This window comes from Centruroides vittatus, unplaced genomic scaffold (assembly GCF_030686945.1).
Source record: "Centruroides vittatus isolate TY-2023 unplaced genomic scaffold, ASM3068694v2 contig_19, whole genome shotgun sequence".
NCBI classification, from domain to species: Eukaryota; Metazoa; Arthropoda; class Arachnida; order Scorpiones; family Buthidae; genus Centruroides; species Centruroides vittatus.
Genome location: NW_027121169.1, coordinates 5,355,261 through 5,372,525, shown reverse-complemented (window position 1 = coordinate 5,372,525; position 17,265 = coordinate 5,355,261). Strand labels below are relative to the sequence as shown.

At 35.6% G+C, this 17,265-nt stretch overlaps 1 protein-coding gene across 1 annotated transcript; it reads right to left on the bottom strand.

The window, feature by feature from the left end:
• Positions 1–590: 590 nt before the first annotated feature.
• LOC136970170 (Na(+)/citrate cotransporter-like) lies at positions 591–12,967 on the bottom strand. Its single transcript, XM_067264580.1, has 13 exons — positions 12,835–12,967; positions 8,449–8,598; positions 8,245–8,360; positions 8,018–8,178; positions 4,023–4,095; positions 3,794–3,946; positions 3,609–3,728; positions 3,466–3,543; positions 3,272–3,379; positions 3,021–3,198; positions 2,792–2,953; positions 2,070–2,207; positions 591–1,154 (listed from the first exon to the last, which is right to left on the bottom strand). Exons 1-13 carry the CDS (start codon positions 12,937–12,939, stop codon positions 972–974), a joined length of 1,725 nt encoding a protein of 574 aa, XP_067120681.1. The 5' UTR covers positions 12,940–12,967; the 3' UTR covers positions 591–971.
• Positions 12,968–17,265: the final 4,298 nt, after the last annotated feature.

Genomic DNA, 17,265 nt, shown 5'->3' with positions numbered 1-17,265 from the left:
ACATGCAAAAATTTAACAAAAATAATATTAAAGTAGCCAAGACATAACCAAATATTGTAGCGCCACATCACTAGCGGACATTTGAATTTGCCGACTAGAACGCGGTCGGTTAACCGATAAGTCGTTAACCGTTAATCGGAAGTCGGATAATCGATGCTCTACTGTATTCGAAATCGTGATGCAAATATACCAAACGCGTTCTCAACAATGCGTCTTGCTTTATCTTTATGAAGGACTTCGTAAATGGCATCACATCTTTCAGGTATGATGTATCCAAGGGTTGAGGTAATATTACTATTGAAAATTTGAGACCTTCAAAACTTCTGCCTGTTCCAAATACCTTAAGGTCGCTGTAAGGCTCTCAAGGGGTAAAATTTCTGCTCGCATTACAGTATCTTGTTTTTTTTTTTTATGATTGATGTAACCAATGATAGCAGATTTAAATACTTTTCTTCGTCCATTCTCAAATAGTTGTGCCAATCTTTAGGCACTAACTTCAATTTTGAGATCAGATTCACATGGGAATACGATCGTCTTTTTTTAGCCACTCTACGACATAGACTTCTAAGCACATGTTTTTTCCCGCGAGTTTCAATACAATTTGTTGACAATGAACATCCAAGACAGCCGTTGTCATCAGATGCCATGGCCGATTTTCCTCCTTGTGTATGGGCGATAGGAAATTCTGAATTTCCTCAAGGCCAGGCCTGCGCAGTTATTCCTCAAAGGATTTCCTCAACGTGTGTGGGCCTCTTAACAAGGTCCAGTTTTCCATTCAAATTCCTTCCTGGAGAGCTCTTCTTTGGCAGATTGCCTATGTGCTGCATTGCCACATCCCATATCCCTAAACCAACAAACTAACCATCTGGATCGATTGTCTTTTTTCTATACTATTATTCTAAGTCCCGAAGCAGCTTCTAGATTAAAATTTGGCCATTAGTTACTTATTAATTATGTTGTGTAATCGATTATTACATGTATCCAGTTGTGTTCGTTGACACATTTGAAATCGACGAAACGTGATTGTGATTATTATTCGTGACATTGGCCCAGGACGGAAACGTATCGAAATTAAACAAATAAGAACCCAGTGTGTTAATAAAGGCATATTCGATACCACAACAGATGAAGTTCAGAAAGAATCCGGCTTTCATCTGGAAGATAAAAGAAATTTATTAAAATATAAAATAATTTTCAGTATATTTTTATATACTTCTGTTCGGTTCGCAGCCATATGAAATAACTTCTCTGTATACACGCTATCTCGATTACACGATAGTAATAGTCAATAGTTAGGGTAGGCAGAATATGGTAGTTGCCCTATATCGTGGGTTCGACCAGGTCCACAATGTAGGCAGTCGAGTACCGAGGTACATAGCGCTACGTATACAGAACGGATCGCCTATAAAACATTATATACAATTTTTACTAATACAGTAGAGCATTGTTTGTCCGAATCGATTGGGGACTGGGGTTGTTCGGATAACCGATTATGTACGAAAAAATATATTAACCTATCCCATGTTGGAATTCTCTGTTGTGTGTCGCTTCGCGTTGGATTTTCGTCGATTTTAAACCTAACGAAAATTTTTATAATAATAGTCGAGGCTATCGTATCGTTAAAAATTATTTATTTATTTTGTACAAACAAAATAAATATATTGAAAAATATAAAAACAAAAAAAATATAGTTTAGAAATTAATCTAGTATCAAAAAACGTTCGATTCAGCACGACACATCCGACTGGATAGCTTTCGGTTAACCGACGTTTTCGGTTAATTGACTTTCGGATAAACGACGCTCTACTGTATTTTATATTTGGCGGTCGGATAACCTAGCAGGGAGTTAAGCAAAGGGAACTCCATCGCTCCAGCGGATCCAGGATCGAATCTGGACATGCCGAACAACCCGGGAATTTTTCGGAGGTGATCAATCCGGATATATCAGGACATCCATCCGTCCATTGTTGCTCTGGCCAACCCATAAAGGACTTGCTAAAAACTTCTTAGTGCCCACAGGTCGGAAATAATTAAGAAAATTTATATTTACACAAGGGAATCATAGTTACCATATCGAAAGTGGTCATGGTGCTGCTATCAAAGACGATGGCATTGGAGGGATTTCCGACGGGTAACATAAAGGCAAAAGAACACACGATGGTCACGGGTAGTAAGAAATATAAAGGATGAATGACAAACGCCACTGCCTGAAAATACACAGAATTATACCCAGTTAATTCTCAGCTAGTTAAAATAAAAACTTAATTATGCCTGAAAATCACAGGACTGTAGATTGTATCTAAATTCAGATTCTCACAGAAAGTACAGTACGTACAAATACTTCTCTAAATAAATGAGTATTGATATATATAAACTAGCTTTCTGAACGTATTAAATTAACTTAGTATAAAGCAAAATCTATTCGATGGAATATAAATTAAATGTTATTTAAATAACATGTATCCAAACTTTAGTGTCAGCATTTGTTCTGCCTCTAAATTTGACACTAAATCGAGAGTCGCGCTAAAACTGAAGTACTTCGGTTTGAAAGTCACTCGATTTGCTGAAAGTAATGTTACTTGCAATACAAAATCATAACTCATTAAGTAATTCACATCATAAAGTCTGTTCACACTCATCTGAAACTGAATCATGGGGATATTTGCACATCTTCAATCGGATTCAGCAGCCGTTGCTACAGGTTAAAAAATCATTTTTTAAAAAGGTAAAATGTTTGAATTATCAAACGCTAGACGAATTTCAATATTAATATAGGGATAAATTTCCTTACCATCTCATTGATAACCGGAAGAACTATCGTGGTAATAGACATATTGCTGACAACTTCCGTTAAAATCGATACTATAAACATTAATATAAGTAGTATCAGTTTAGGAGAAAGAAAATTTAGATGGCTGAGCTGGCTTCCAATCCATGAAGATAATCCTGATTTCTTGAAAAATAATGTGCATTATTAAAATTATTTAATTCGAATTTGTGATGTACTGAAATCAAAATACTTTAGATGCTTCGGCCACTGCAAATCCACTTCCTAACAACAAAAGAATACCCCAAGGTATCTTCTTTTGAGCGGTTTTCCAGTCCAAGAGTGGAGGACTGGTCATATCTCTTGGATTTGATGGTATTACGAACAGGAAAAGACAAATAGCAATGGCTGGTGTAGCGCTTCTAATTCCTCTATAAAATTATATTAGGATTTAAAGACTAATTATTAATGATATAGTCAGTAAAGTCTAGTGTATCAACTTACGATCCGTAAGGAAAGAAATAAGACCATCCTGTTATGAATTGCGGTTTACGAAAGAACCATAAAAATACTAATATTATAAATAGACTAAGAACTGCAATTTCGTGAAATCTAAAAGACAAATCATTATAATCTTTAAAATATTCAATATTATTTAAATTAAAATAATATTTGTAAGGTTCATTAACGATACATACGTAATACTTCCCAATTCCTCGTATGATTTTTGAATCACGTTTTTGATGATACTTCTCGCGGCTTTATCAGTAATCTTACTATTAAAGAAACTAATTGTTAAACAAGAAAATGACAAATAGATTTTTAATAATTATTTATTTACCAACATCCAACGAACATAATTTGTAGAATAATCCAAGATAAAATGACGCATACGATCATGGCGGGTGCATTGTAGAACAACCAAGATGCAAACGTCAATTCGATTGATGTGGGGTAGGTACTGTGGCATTGACAAATCAATACATTAAATTATGTTAACAGTCGATAATTTATAATGGAACTTACTCTTCCATGAATCCTTTAAGAACTAAATTTGGGCCGGAACCTATAAGAGATCCCGTTCCTCCACAATTTGCTGCATACGCTACGCTCAAGAATAACGCTTTGCTCAACGTTTCATAATTCATATTTTTGTTATTATCAATTGAATTTTCGGAGCTGGGAACAAAGAAACATATTTAAAATAATTAAAAAATATTAGAAATTGTTTTAATTTCCAAAGAATGTACAGTACCTTTGATTTAATGTGTTAGGAATCGCAACTGTAATTGAAGATTCATTCCTGTTCTGCATTTGAATGCAAATCGCTAGAATATTTATACAAAAATTGTACTTTATGGTAAATTTCATATAATATTTTACAATTAATTCAATATACTCGCAGATCTGTAATACGAAAGGACAAAATATTACCTAATGAAGCTAAATAAATTTAATTCACACGTGCATTACAGAGTCATTCCGTTGCTCTATAAAATCAAATTATAGAGAAATTTAGATTTGCTTAAATACAGGATAATCCAAGACATACATAGTTTGAGATAATCTTCGATATCTAGTTCTATAAACAAATAAATAACATCTTATCTTTGCCGAGAAACGCATTTATTTTAATAACAAACGTTTTCAGCCAGATTTACAGGCCATCCTCAGGTTTCGAACGCAATTGGAACTAAAACATTCCATTAATAGAATACGAAATTCAAATTACAAAATTAAATAACCAACGGAATAACATAAAAACAAAATTAAAATTAAAAATAAAATAATACAGGGAGTAACATAAAAACAGAACAAAAAATATGTACATAGAATTAAGAAATTCAATTAATATAACTTCTCTAATGAAATCATTAACTTAAACTTCACTCGTGACTACCGGTACATATAAAGTCTAATCCAGCAACTTCAACCTTTAAATTTCCGGTACAAACGACGAAAATTAACAGAAGTTGGTTATACGGCAATTAGAGAGGGATGTCGTTCCCATGTTTACACCTGACATTATTTTGTACCGTAGGTACGTGGATGACGTGATTATCATATGGAAGGGCGAGCCGAAGGTCGATGATTTTTTGCACATCGTAAATAACAACCCGTTTGGTCTAACGCTCAAGCTTGATCAAATATCGGACACCAGAGTGCATTTTTTAGACGTCTCCATTCAGCTCGATATAAACAATATTGAAACGCGGGTGTACTACAAACCCGGCTACCTACCTATGTACATACCCGCTAGGTCGGAGGATCCGTACCCTTATAAAATTGCGGCGTTCAGGGCGTTAGTAAATAGGGCATTCACCCATAATACTAAAAGGGAAGACACGATCGCAGAGCTAAAACACATTGAAGACATTGCCACTAGCCATGGATACAAAAGTAGCCTTATCCGCAATTTAGCTCGTAAGTGTTGTAATATAAACACAGCGCATCACACCTCCGCAGGGCGAAGTGATCCTAACTCGAGCCCCGACCAGCACACGGTTGTACTATACAACAAAGACCTCCATTCCTTGTACAGGGAAATAGCGCTAAGGAAGGGCACCAAGTTAGCGTACACGAGAACGCCATCTATCTATTCGCTTCTCAGAAACGCCAAGGACAAACCGAGCATTTTAAGGGCACCGGGCGTTTATAGTATCCCGTTAAGAGACCACAGATTCCAAAGGGACCTAGTATATATTGGTTCTACCAAGAGATCCCTCCAAAAAAGGGTTTCTGAACATAAGAATGACGTTGCCAAAAAAAGGCACACCACCGCCCTGTCGACGTATGCCACGGACCCCGATGTAAAAGCGGACTTCGATAACGCCACCCTCATTAAGAAGTCGTTCAAAACGGACCACATTAGGGCATTGGAGACCCTGGAGATTTACAGAGCTACCAAATCGGGGAAATGCATTAATTACAAAGACAGCAACGTTTTATCGTACGCGTGGCGATACATCTCGGAGGTCAATCCACGATGGTAGACATGGTTTTATTTCCTGCATTGATATTTTGCGACGTTACGTTAGTAGACTCAGGTCTATTATATCAATCTTATGTTTTGCATCGTCATCGCACGCTGGAGATGTTCGATTTTTGAACTTCAAAAGAGTTCTATTCTCATGACATTCCATTAACGAACCTGAAGAAGATCTCGATGGAGATTCGAAAACGTTAGTTTTTTCTGTTAATTTTCGTCGTTTGTACCGGAAATTTAAAGGTTGAAGTTGCTGGATTAGATCATTAACTTAACTGGTTAGAGCTCTTAGTGATTTTTAGCCATAAATTTCCATGCAGAGGGAAGACTTTCTGCATCCCTCGCATTTAAACATTCTTCCTGTAGTTTACTCCTATAAATCTGAATATTTTCAGCTGTCATCGCCAAAGATGGGGAATATAAAGATGTGATGGGCTGCGTCATTCCATTTGACTACGGAACCTTGTGTTTGCGCCATTTGGGACAAGATTGTAGTATTAGATTGCATTATTATTATATGATACTATAAAATAATGCATGTATATCAATGAATATATTTTTGTATTGTTTATATACCTAACAAATAATTTTTAAGTTGGTTCAGTGTGTAGAGGTGCTGTCCATAAATTACATAGCTCAGATAAGGTTGGGTGATTATGCAGGTAATTATCATGATGCGTTACAACGAGATGGGGTGCTTACAGAAACATTATGTAATACTATGGTGGCAATCCTTGGATAGATTCATTTTTGTTTTTGAAGTGTTGCATAAAGAATCATACTATTTATGCCACTGCTTTGTATGTTATACACGTAACGTTCCGTAAAATTAATAAAATACCGTAACGCTCAGTACTCCATACCGCGTATTATTTCTTACTATAGTAGTTTACAACCGAAGTGTTGCGAAATATTGCCGAGTAGCGCCATAACACTACTTATGTAATACTAAAAAGTACGAAAAGTGCAGTAACTCTACATTAATAAAGTGGGAGCTGCATGAAACGAATTGCCGAGTTGGAGGTGCCGCTATTAAAATTACTTATTGTGAAGCTCCACACAGGTACAGTACTTTAAACAGAGTTATCTAGTGGTAGATATTGGCGGCCGGATGGCCGAGCGGTCAAGGTTAGCAGCCTACCGCCCTGGGGGACCCGGGATCGAATCCGGACGGGTCGAGAAATCCCCAGGAATTTTTCGGGGGGTGGTCCGTCCGGATATGTCAGTCCCCATCCCTCACCACCCGGCCGCCCCATTGTGGGCCTGGCCGAACCCATAATGGGCTTGCTATAAGAGGCCCTCTTAGTGCTCACTGGGCGGAAAGAGTTACAAAAAAAAAAAAAGTGGTAGATATTGTAAATAAAATTTTTCTTACAATGTTTGTATTTTAAAAGAAATTCCAATGTCATTCTGAATGAATCTTATCCGTTCCAAGTGAAAATTTACTGAAATTTTGTGCTTGAAGTTTGGATCATTCCGAAGAATTAATAAATGTTTAAAATTATTTTTTAAATTTGTTTACTGAATTAATTATCTATTTAAACGAATAAAAAGGTGTCTCTGAAATAGGAACACGAAAATTATTCCTCAAGCTATTCTTAGAAGAAGAAATTCTTGAGCAGTAATTTCAAGAAATATAACTTGGTAATCTTTCCGATATTAGAATTATTTCTAAAGATTTATCAAATGATTCGTGGATCTTTCCGCATTAAACTTATCTTTTTAGAAATTTTCTTTTGGGAAGATCCACGAATAGTCGTTATTTAAAAATTTTTATATTACTTATTAATAATACCGAACAGGGCCGGATTTACATAAGGGCATTTGGGGCCTGTGCCCAGGGCCCTCACAAAATAGAAGCCCCCACAAAACTAAAAAAAAAATTATGTTTAAACATAATTTTTTTTCTATTACCGCGACAGCCTAGTGTGGCCTAATCATGAGGGCAACAGGCAGAGAAAACGAAACCCGGGAAAAAAACCTATGAAACATTGGAAAATTTCGGAAAAAATTTCACATAGGTATTTTTCAGTTAAATTACAATAATTAGTTTTACGCAATAAAATATATGTATGTTTACAATAACCTTATTTTAAAATGAAATTTACAACTTCCTAGTTCGAATCTAATTGAAAGTACAGTATTTTGTGTAAACTTTCTAAATCATCAAATTTGCCTACTCTTAAAGGGGAGACCCCCACCGAATTTGTGCCCAGGGCCCCTGGATTGGTAAATCCGGCCCTGATACCGAATACAAAAATTACTTGAATTTTCCTCTTTATCTTGATGATAGCTTTCGTTTTTCGCGTAATTTTCCAATTCAGCCATAACAGCTTCAACGATAAGCACCATCATAGCGGTTGTTGCGGTATTGGAGATCCACATGGATAGGAACATGGTCGTTATCATGAATCCCAACATTAGCCTGAAAGATTCATTTATTATTGCATATTTATCAAGATTTGTACTCCAATACTCACCAAACACTTACCATCTGACTCCGGTGCCCACAGTTAGAAGGACTTTCAGAGCAATCCTCTTATGTAAATTGCAGTGTTCTACGGCAGATGCGATAGTTAGACCACCGAGATACATCATGATTGTATCCTAATTTGTTTAAATAATTAGTTAACGACACATTAGTATTATATTTATAAAATTAGAAAGCATATCTAGATATTAATAAAATTTATACTTTCATGTAGGGTGTACATGTTTCCGGTGTACTTAACACTCCTAAAAGAGGGAAGAGAACAACCGGTATGAGGGCCGTTACGGTGAGAGGGAGAACTTCTGTCATATAATACATTGCCATGACAGCGATGACGTAACCACATTTCGCTTCCTGTAAAATTATAGTTTAAAATATTCCATGCTATTAATATAGCAGTAAGATAGCTCGAGAAAACTATAAAAATTTGTATGACTACAACTGGTCTCACGATAGATATAACAAAAAACACTTAATAGATTCTATAATGTTCGACGAAAATTGTTCTTCGTTAGTCTGTCTTAACGGCGATTGGTTGAAAAAATAAATTTACGCTGCGATCTAATTCAAATTTTCTTTTGAAAATAATTATTATTTAATAACTCAATAAAATAGCTTACTTTATTCAATTTTTATTTATTTATTTTTCTAACGAACATAGTAATAGTGTTAAATTATTTTTATGATATTTACATTTTAATATTTTATGATAAAATGTTTTTGTCAATAAACCCGATTGTTTGTCTACGTAAAATTGTTGCGTTCTATATATACGAGTTTATACTCTGCCAGCTTTTCATATACGAGGGGTGTTCAAAAAGTATCGGACCTTTATTTTACCCGTGTAAACCAATGACGCGCGGGAGGCCTCCTTCGGTGGAGATGTGGAGGGGACAGTCATGCGCAGTCCTGAATTTTTTCCCGCCCGCAGGAAGCGTCAGTCGCTGGCAGTCGGCCTATGAGTGAGGACATGTAGTGATCGCTCGTCGGATTCCATTAAGTTGGAAAATGACTGAACAACATGAGCAGCGATATTGCATTAAATTTTGCCAAAAGCTTGGCGATACCCAAGCGGAAACCATTCGCAAGATTCAACACGCTTTCGGGGACGATGCCATGAGCAACACACGGATAAAGGAATGGTACAACCACTTCAAAGATGACCGCACATCTGTGGACAGCGAACCGCATTCAGGCAGACCCTCAACAAGCCGAAATGAGACTGTCATTGAGCAAGTGCGGACTTTGGTCATGGTGGACCGTCGTATCACAGTCAGAGAACTTGCGAATGAGACAGGAGCACATCAGTGGACAGAAGCACTGATGTGCGGCCATCTTTGAAGCGGTTGTGCCATTCTTTATCCGTGTGTTGCTCATGGCATCGTCCCCGAAAGCGTGTTGAATCTTGCGAATGGTTTTCGCTTGGGTATCGCCAAGCTTTTGGCAAAATTTGATGCAATATCGCTGCTCATGTTGTTCAGTCATTTTCCAACTTAATGGAATCCGACGAGCGATCACTACACGTCCTCACTCATAGGCCGACTGCCAGCGACTGACGCTTCCTGCGGGCGAGGAAAAAATTCAGGACTGCGCATGACTGTCTCCTCCACATCTCCACCGAAGGAAGCCTCCCGCGCGTCATTGGTTTACGCGGGAAAAATAAAGTTCCGATACTTTTTGAATACCCCTCGTATACCACTGTACCTCAATTAAAAGAGCTTTGAAAGACATATTTAAGGAGTTGACAACGACAAGAGCGAAGAAAGGAAACAGTAAAATCACTATACAGTGCTTGAAATTCAAATGCAAAGTGAAACATGAAAAATGTAATTAAACAATGTAGCGGAGTGTAGATGTTACAGTGAAAACCAGTTTTTAGTTAGAACGCGTTTTAACTAGTTGAAACTAGTTTATACTGGATGTCTTTGTTATAACTAGAATTTACTGCTAGTCAAAAATGAATTTGAGTTAAAACTAGTTTTAACTAGACAAAACGGGTTTTAACAAAGACATCCAGTATAAACTAGTTTCAACTAAAAACGGGTAATACAGTATAAACTAGTTTCAACTAAAAACGGGTTTTGATTGTATCATAGATAACAATATGACGCTAATGATAGCAGGCGAAGACTGAAGAAATGGGTTTCTGTCTTATTATGAATTAAGATTTAACTCCTGTACGAATGCATCAACAGTTCCCAGGAAAACAAATAAAGGGAGAAGAAGATCAAGAAAGAAGGAGCACAAATACTTTACGTAATCATACACGATTATATCTTTTTTCATAAACAACGTTTTGTATGATGTCGTATGCCCATCAAGTTTTATTTTATCAAATTAATACAGAAACTGCATATTTTAATTGCAAAATCAACAACCCACAAGTAATTATAATCTATTTTTAATCAAATGAATTCTCAATATTGTTTGACTGACACGGATGTAGCAAAAATGAAATTTCTGAGAACAATTTGTTTAAAGTCACCTTCGAAATAAAGCATTTTTGTTCCTTTCATTAAGAAACAAAAAGAAGTAAAAGAAAATTTTAATGTTTCTAATGAATTTATAATAATAAAAAAATTTAACGAAGAGTTGCGTAACTTTTTCGGCAACACTATTTAAAAACTTCATATTTTACTAAAACATTAGAAATTCCTAGTAAACCAAAATTGGGGTCGTAATGCGACATCGCTTACGTTAAAACACAACTCGGTCGCATCTAAAAATAGAATCGATTGTTATAAAGTTTGTTGACTTATTTAGTAATTTATAACGCAAATTGTAATTGTTCTGTAGTTGTAAATTTAATATATGACGTTGTTGTAAGGGAAAGTTTCTTTTGTACCAGGAAATTTGTCTAGAAAAAGAATAAGCTATTTCTATTGTAGTATTTCACAAGGTTTTCCAACTAGGAGCGAGTCGTATTTATTTACTTCCCCTTCATAAGTGAAGTTTTCATTAATTTTTTCGAGAATCATTACTAAACACGCGACATCATTTTATCAAACTCGAGATTGCTGAATAATAACAATTAAAAAGAGATTTAATTTACATAATAATAAACTTTTTTAAAGTTTCGAATTCATTTTTATTATAAATTTCCTTCTAAGTTTTCTATGAACGGAGGTTTTTTCTGATGGACCGGTATCATACTTTGAGAAATCCTTCTTTACACAAATTCTAAGAAAGTTTTTCCAGTTTTAAAGGTCAAATTTAAAATAAATGCGCAGGAAAATACGTCTAAATATTCTGTAAATTATTTTTTACTGCAGTTAATCGTACACAATTTAAATCTGTACTTCCGTTATTCGTTTTTCTAATTTTAAGAGTAAAAATAGTAAATGCAATTTTTTAGTTGTTAAATTTCTTATCATTTAGAACATTGGATTGCATAACGAATTGCAAACTTTAGAAAATCCAGGTGAGTAAATTAATAAATAGGCTAACTTGCATCTCTCTCGCCCTTAATGGCGAGGATTCATTATATAAATTCTATGTAATGAAATTGGTATATGCTCTCGTACGAGATAAAATGACATATCAAGTAATTAAATGCAATTATTGTATACATAAATTACTGAGAATTTTATATGATAAATCCAAAAAAATCCTGCAACCAGCTGCATAACTTTCCCAGCAAGAAAATTTAAAAATTGTGGTGAAGCTATGTGTTACGATATTTTATTTAAAAGTTTATATTATTAATTATTATAAAATGACAAAAAGCTTTATTTTCTGGGTGAAGATGGGTTTTATAAAAAAATTGTAAATGTTAATAACCAGTAAAATTGTCATTAAGTCTGACCATACTAATGACATGTACTCATGACCTTCTCTATCTTCCCACCCGATTGACCTTTAACTATCAAAATTTAACAGCATCGATCCCCTAATACAGCGGTTCCCAATCTTTTTTTTTTTTTTTTTTTTTTTTTGACCAGGGACCACTTTGATTTCATTGTTGTTAGCAAGGACCACAAGGTTTAAGAAAAATAAACCGTGTCAATCTAAAAATAAACTTTAATCAAAACTGTTAACATAAGTAATCGTTAAACGCAAGAGTAACATGCTTTAACAGTACTATTATAATAGAAAACATAACATTTTTAGTAAAAATTAAATTCAGTTTGTATCAATGTGGGAATAATAATTTAAAACGAATAAAAGTTTTAAATCTTTCGCGGACCATATTTTAGCTCTTGCGGACCACTGATGGTCCGCGGACCACTGGTTCGGAACCGCTGCCCTAATACATAAAGCTCCTTGCAAAATTTCAGAAATTTTTGAAAAAAACACACAGGAATTATTAAGCTTTAAAGTGGATGAACAAAATTGTGCTCTTCACAGACAAACATCCATACATACAGTAAATACGTCCAATTTTTTGCATTTTTCGACGTTTCCCAACATTTTTCGACATTTTTCGTTTCAAAAATGTGAAACTCTTGGGAATGGTCATTTTTTGACCGATCGCATTTTTTGACCGATCGATTCCTCTGTTGTATATAACAGCCAGGAAAGTAAAAATAATAGTTATATTTCAGTAATTTCCGCAACTATTGAACTATTTAAAAAGTTCGTTCAACTCACTTTAGTTCCAGCGAGGAGAGGAAGAGGAAGGAAAATGAAAGGAGTTATCAACACCAGCATTCTCCACGGGATAGTTTTCAACAAAAAACGGACAGAGTCGAGCATTTTGTCTCTTGTGTCTAACTATTCTTAAACAATACAAGTCAGTCGCTATCGCTGCGTGCCTACTAAATACAACAAAACCGGTTCGTTCTATTGCAAATACATGTGCAATATTACTTAACACGTAAAGAATATTACGATGATAATTATTAAGCTTTATATAATATAATATGTAATTAATTTATGCATCGAATTATATAGGTCAAAGTGGAATGGTTGGTCTTCGAGTAAGAGTGAAAGACAGTTTATTTAATACCTTAGAGTTTATCAAACCGATCCTCTGCTTTTCCTCAAAGATAAACTCTAATCTTTTCATTTTGTGCTAAGCTTATTTTTTCGCATTTATGGATGTTAATGTGTGTGTATGTGTGTGTGGAGGGGGCACGCTTTTGTTCACCCACTTTGAAGCTTAATGAAAAAAAGATTAATTAAACGGGATTCATACACAAGAGCGGAGAAATTTGGCGTGTTGTATGTCTCATACAATATGCAAAAATTTTGAAAATTTAAAATGATTTCCGGAAATTAGCGCTGTTTTGCCGCAGCGGCATAATTTATAACTAATGCTCGCTTTCGCATACGAACCGCTGCGAATGAACAAAACGAACACTTAATTGTTGTTTGCATTGTATTATGAGACACAAACTAAGATAGAACGTAATTGATCAAAAAGATTTAGTTTACATTCCTCAAACATACATGGTATTTTTATGACATGGAGGAAATTTTACTCGTCGTTATTAAACAATTGATCTTTCTTATCCGATTCGTTGGATCGCAATCCAGTTGATCCTAGATGGTGTTTGTATATGCGGATAGAGATTGAACAGATCGCTGTAGTTCGTTTGTATACGCAATTTGAAGCATATTCTTCGGTCAGTTTGATTTCAAAAGTATAGAGGAGAGCGGGGCTAGTTGTCACAGTGCAAATATCGTCTACCTGGTATATAATCAAAACTGAATGGTCACATTATCTAAGAATAGGTTCATTTACCACTCGCCTACATCATTATAAAATCCGAATAATATCCGTTGCATTGTTCTCCGTTAATTAGCGGTTAAAAGATTTTCAGCAAGTCGCGTAAATTTTGATACATTACGTCTTGTGCAGTTTGAAAACTTGCAATTAGAAAAAGGTGAGTAACAACTGTATTTCCTATTAGATGGGTCTTAATGTATATATACTGTACATTATGAGCAATCGAATTTTCTATTTTGAAATTAGAAACTATGAACCTATTTGTTAAGGAAGTTCATTTGGGGCAAATTGTCACACATCGAACGGGGTAACTTGTCACTAAGACTGACTCATCAGAAGAGAAAGAAAAGACTTTCTGTTTGGTTTGTGGTGAGAGTTTGGTCTCACGATCTATGTAGAGATGTAAATCCATATTATGTTTGTCACAACTGTGACTCTGAAGACAATATGTAAAAATTCGAGTTACTTGCCTTTCGCAGAATAAATAATAGTAAATTAGTAATCTATTATTATTATTATTTTTTTTTTTTTATAGAATTGGCACGAGTAAATGTCATATTACGCATAATTTAACATAAGCAAAACAAACTCATAAAATGTGAGAACTTAGACTACATATACCCTGTGACAATATACCCCTTACTCTTTGACAACATACCCCGTCTAGGGGTATGTTGTCACAGGGTAACACAGTTTCTAAAATAATTAATAACTATGACAAAAATTATTGAATGTTTATATATTTATAGATATAAACCAAATCAAAAGATATGTAGGTGTATACATTTTCAATTAAAACTAAATAAATTGATATTACAGACCCTAAAACTAGAAATGACTAAAAATTGTGACAAGTAGCCCCGGTCTCCTCTATGGCAACCTCAGAAGTTAAGGTATTTTCGACTCCTAACAAATTGGCAGTTTGTATGCCAATGTAAAATTATTTATACAAATGAGAAGAAAAACTGGAAAACTACCTTTGGCAAGGGGTGAACGCGCAACTAATGACCGGTGTTCGGAGGCTTTATCTATTCGGCTACTGGCAGTACCTGCGATACATGGATAAATGATATTGTAATCTTCTACGTCCGTAAGATTCTGTTAGCATAAGTGTATTCTTTTTGGATTAGTCTTGTTCTTTGGAATGTTTGTTTAGAAGAGCAATAAAGGCCGGACATTTTGCAAACATTTCATTTTTTTATTTTGTGACAAAGAGTAGGCGTACTTTTTTTATTACATAAATACTTAATATAGAATTTATGCCATTTCGTCATTTTTCATCATCATCGTCATGTCATTAATTTAAAATATGAAAATATATTCCAAATTTTTATCATTCAACCGTATCAATGCTGCTCTTATTTAAAAGATTAAATACTTAAATCGTTACATAACTCATCTATTGGGTCATCTAAGAACAGAACTTTGGGATAGACCAGGGGTTCCCAATCTTTTTTATACTGCGACTCCCTTTACAGGCTGTAATTTTTTTGTGACGCCCTTCTAAAAGAAGATACTTACGTGTAGCTCTAGCAGATATTAAAATTACTTTATTATTCAAAGAAAACTCCAAAGAATATAGAATCTTAATAATTATTATTTATTAGAAAACATAACAGTACAATTAATGAGAAGGATGAGCTTGCTTTTCTGAGCATAATTTTTTAAATTGAGGCTGAAGTTTTAAAATGGCTACTCTTCTTTGTACTCTTTCCTGAGTCTTCGACACGTTTTCTATTTATTTGAATAAAGTTGTCCATTTTACGATGCATAAATTAAATACAACACACTTGAAATTAAAACACTGATTTATGAACGCTTATAATCGACGAAAACAAAAGACTGAACGAAAGAACAAGAAAATGGAAGAACGGGGTGATGAGACGCACGCGCCGTGCACTCACTCATTACGTCGCGTGCAGGCGACCTGTGGGTATCATCTCCCCTACGATAGCGCCGCGACGCCCCAGGGCGTCGCGTCGCACAGTTTGGGAAGCCCTGGGATAGATAATAAACAACTACCAGGAAGCGGTTAATACAGAATATATCGGCTTAATATTGTGCTTAATATATAGAAGATAATAAACGAGAGAGACAAAAGATGGGCTTGGATCGTTGCCGCGGCGACCTTTGTTACTAGCTTCACTTCTGTCAGATTTGTCAGATCGAAGGGTGTTTTATACGTTTACTTTATGCTTAATCTGGGACTGGATAGAACGCATTCGGCATTGCCACTCAGCATAATGTCAGCAATAATGAATTTATCAGGTAATTTTTATTTCGATTATACTTCATAAGAATGTTTTCAAATTACAGCGTTCTGTAATTTACGCCAGTGCTTTGCTTCTGGTGATCGCGAGTAAAAACTTGCGCGAATGAAGATTGTTCCACAGAAATATACGCCTACAGTTTACAGCTACAGGATAAAGATAAGTATAGACATTGGCGTGCCGTGACATTTGATGATAGGGAAGCTGTGTTTCTGTAAGAAGCCGATTTCCAGGGGCAATCAGTTAATTGCGCGTCAGTGATGGCCTAGGGTCCATTCGTATGTGCGTGGTGGCGGAAGAGAAAGACGACAAGTATCTGATAAAAACCGTTTATTTTAACATAAAATAAACACACTATGTACAAAATAGTTTGCTTTAGGACAATCAGCCGTTCGGACATTCTGGGCGTCGATGTGGTTCTTCGATGGTCGATCGAAGGTGGCCCCGGGACAGTGGCGTTGACAAGTCTGTAAGGCACGGGAAGACTTCGTTCGTTGGAGTCGGGGACACAGTCTAAGTCCGAAGTGGCACGGGTTACAGATTGGCACAATAGACGAGAAACTGTTTTTTTTTTGTTATTTTTTGCGCGTTGACACACGGCGTTTTGGTTATTCGGAACGTTAACCGAGTGCCAGGTGTCCTCGATTATCAGAGATTATATCAATCTCCGTTCTTTCTTTCATCCATTTTGATTGAAGGAGAACGTCCTTCAATCACGCTTCCCGGGTCGCAATCTTAACCCGCCGCTCTGAGAAGAGGGCGTCGTGTCGCGATTTGAACAAGTGTCGTTTTTTTCTGCTCCTGCTTGAATAGTGTTTATTCAGTAAATGTTGTGAGTACAGTGAAACTATTTATATCATCGGATGCGTCTCGACAAGAAGAGTCGATTGGTCCCAAATTTCGGGCCCTAGCTCCTTGAGTCCGAAGGTTACGACCGGAAGAAAAGTGACTCTTCCGAGATCGGTTATCCGGAAGACGTGACACGCTAAACCGGAAAGGAAACCGGATTCAGTTACTTCTGCACCACGTGAGTACTGTGTGAAAATTTGGGTGTTCTAGGCCCACCAGTTTTAGTGTAAT

Excerpts from the sequence above, each read along its gene's own strand:
- LOC136970170 (XM_067264580.1), bottom strand. The coding sequence starts at position 12,939 with ATGCTCGACTCTGTCCGTTTTTTGTTGAAAACTATCCCGTGGAGAATG. Across the intron at positions 3,947-4,022 it reads CCTAACACATTAAATCAAAG|CTCCGAAAATTCAATTGATA; the intron begins GTACTGTACATT and ends CTTTGTTCCCAG. Across the intron at positions 2,208-2,791 it reads TTCCGGTTATCAATGAGATG|GCAGTGGCGTTTGTCATTCA; the intron begins GTAAGGAAATTT and ends GTGTATTTTCAG.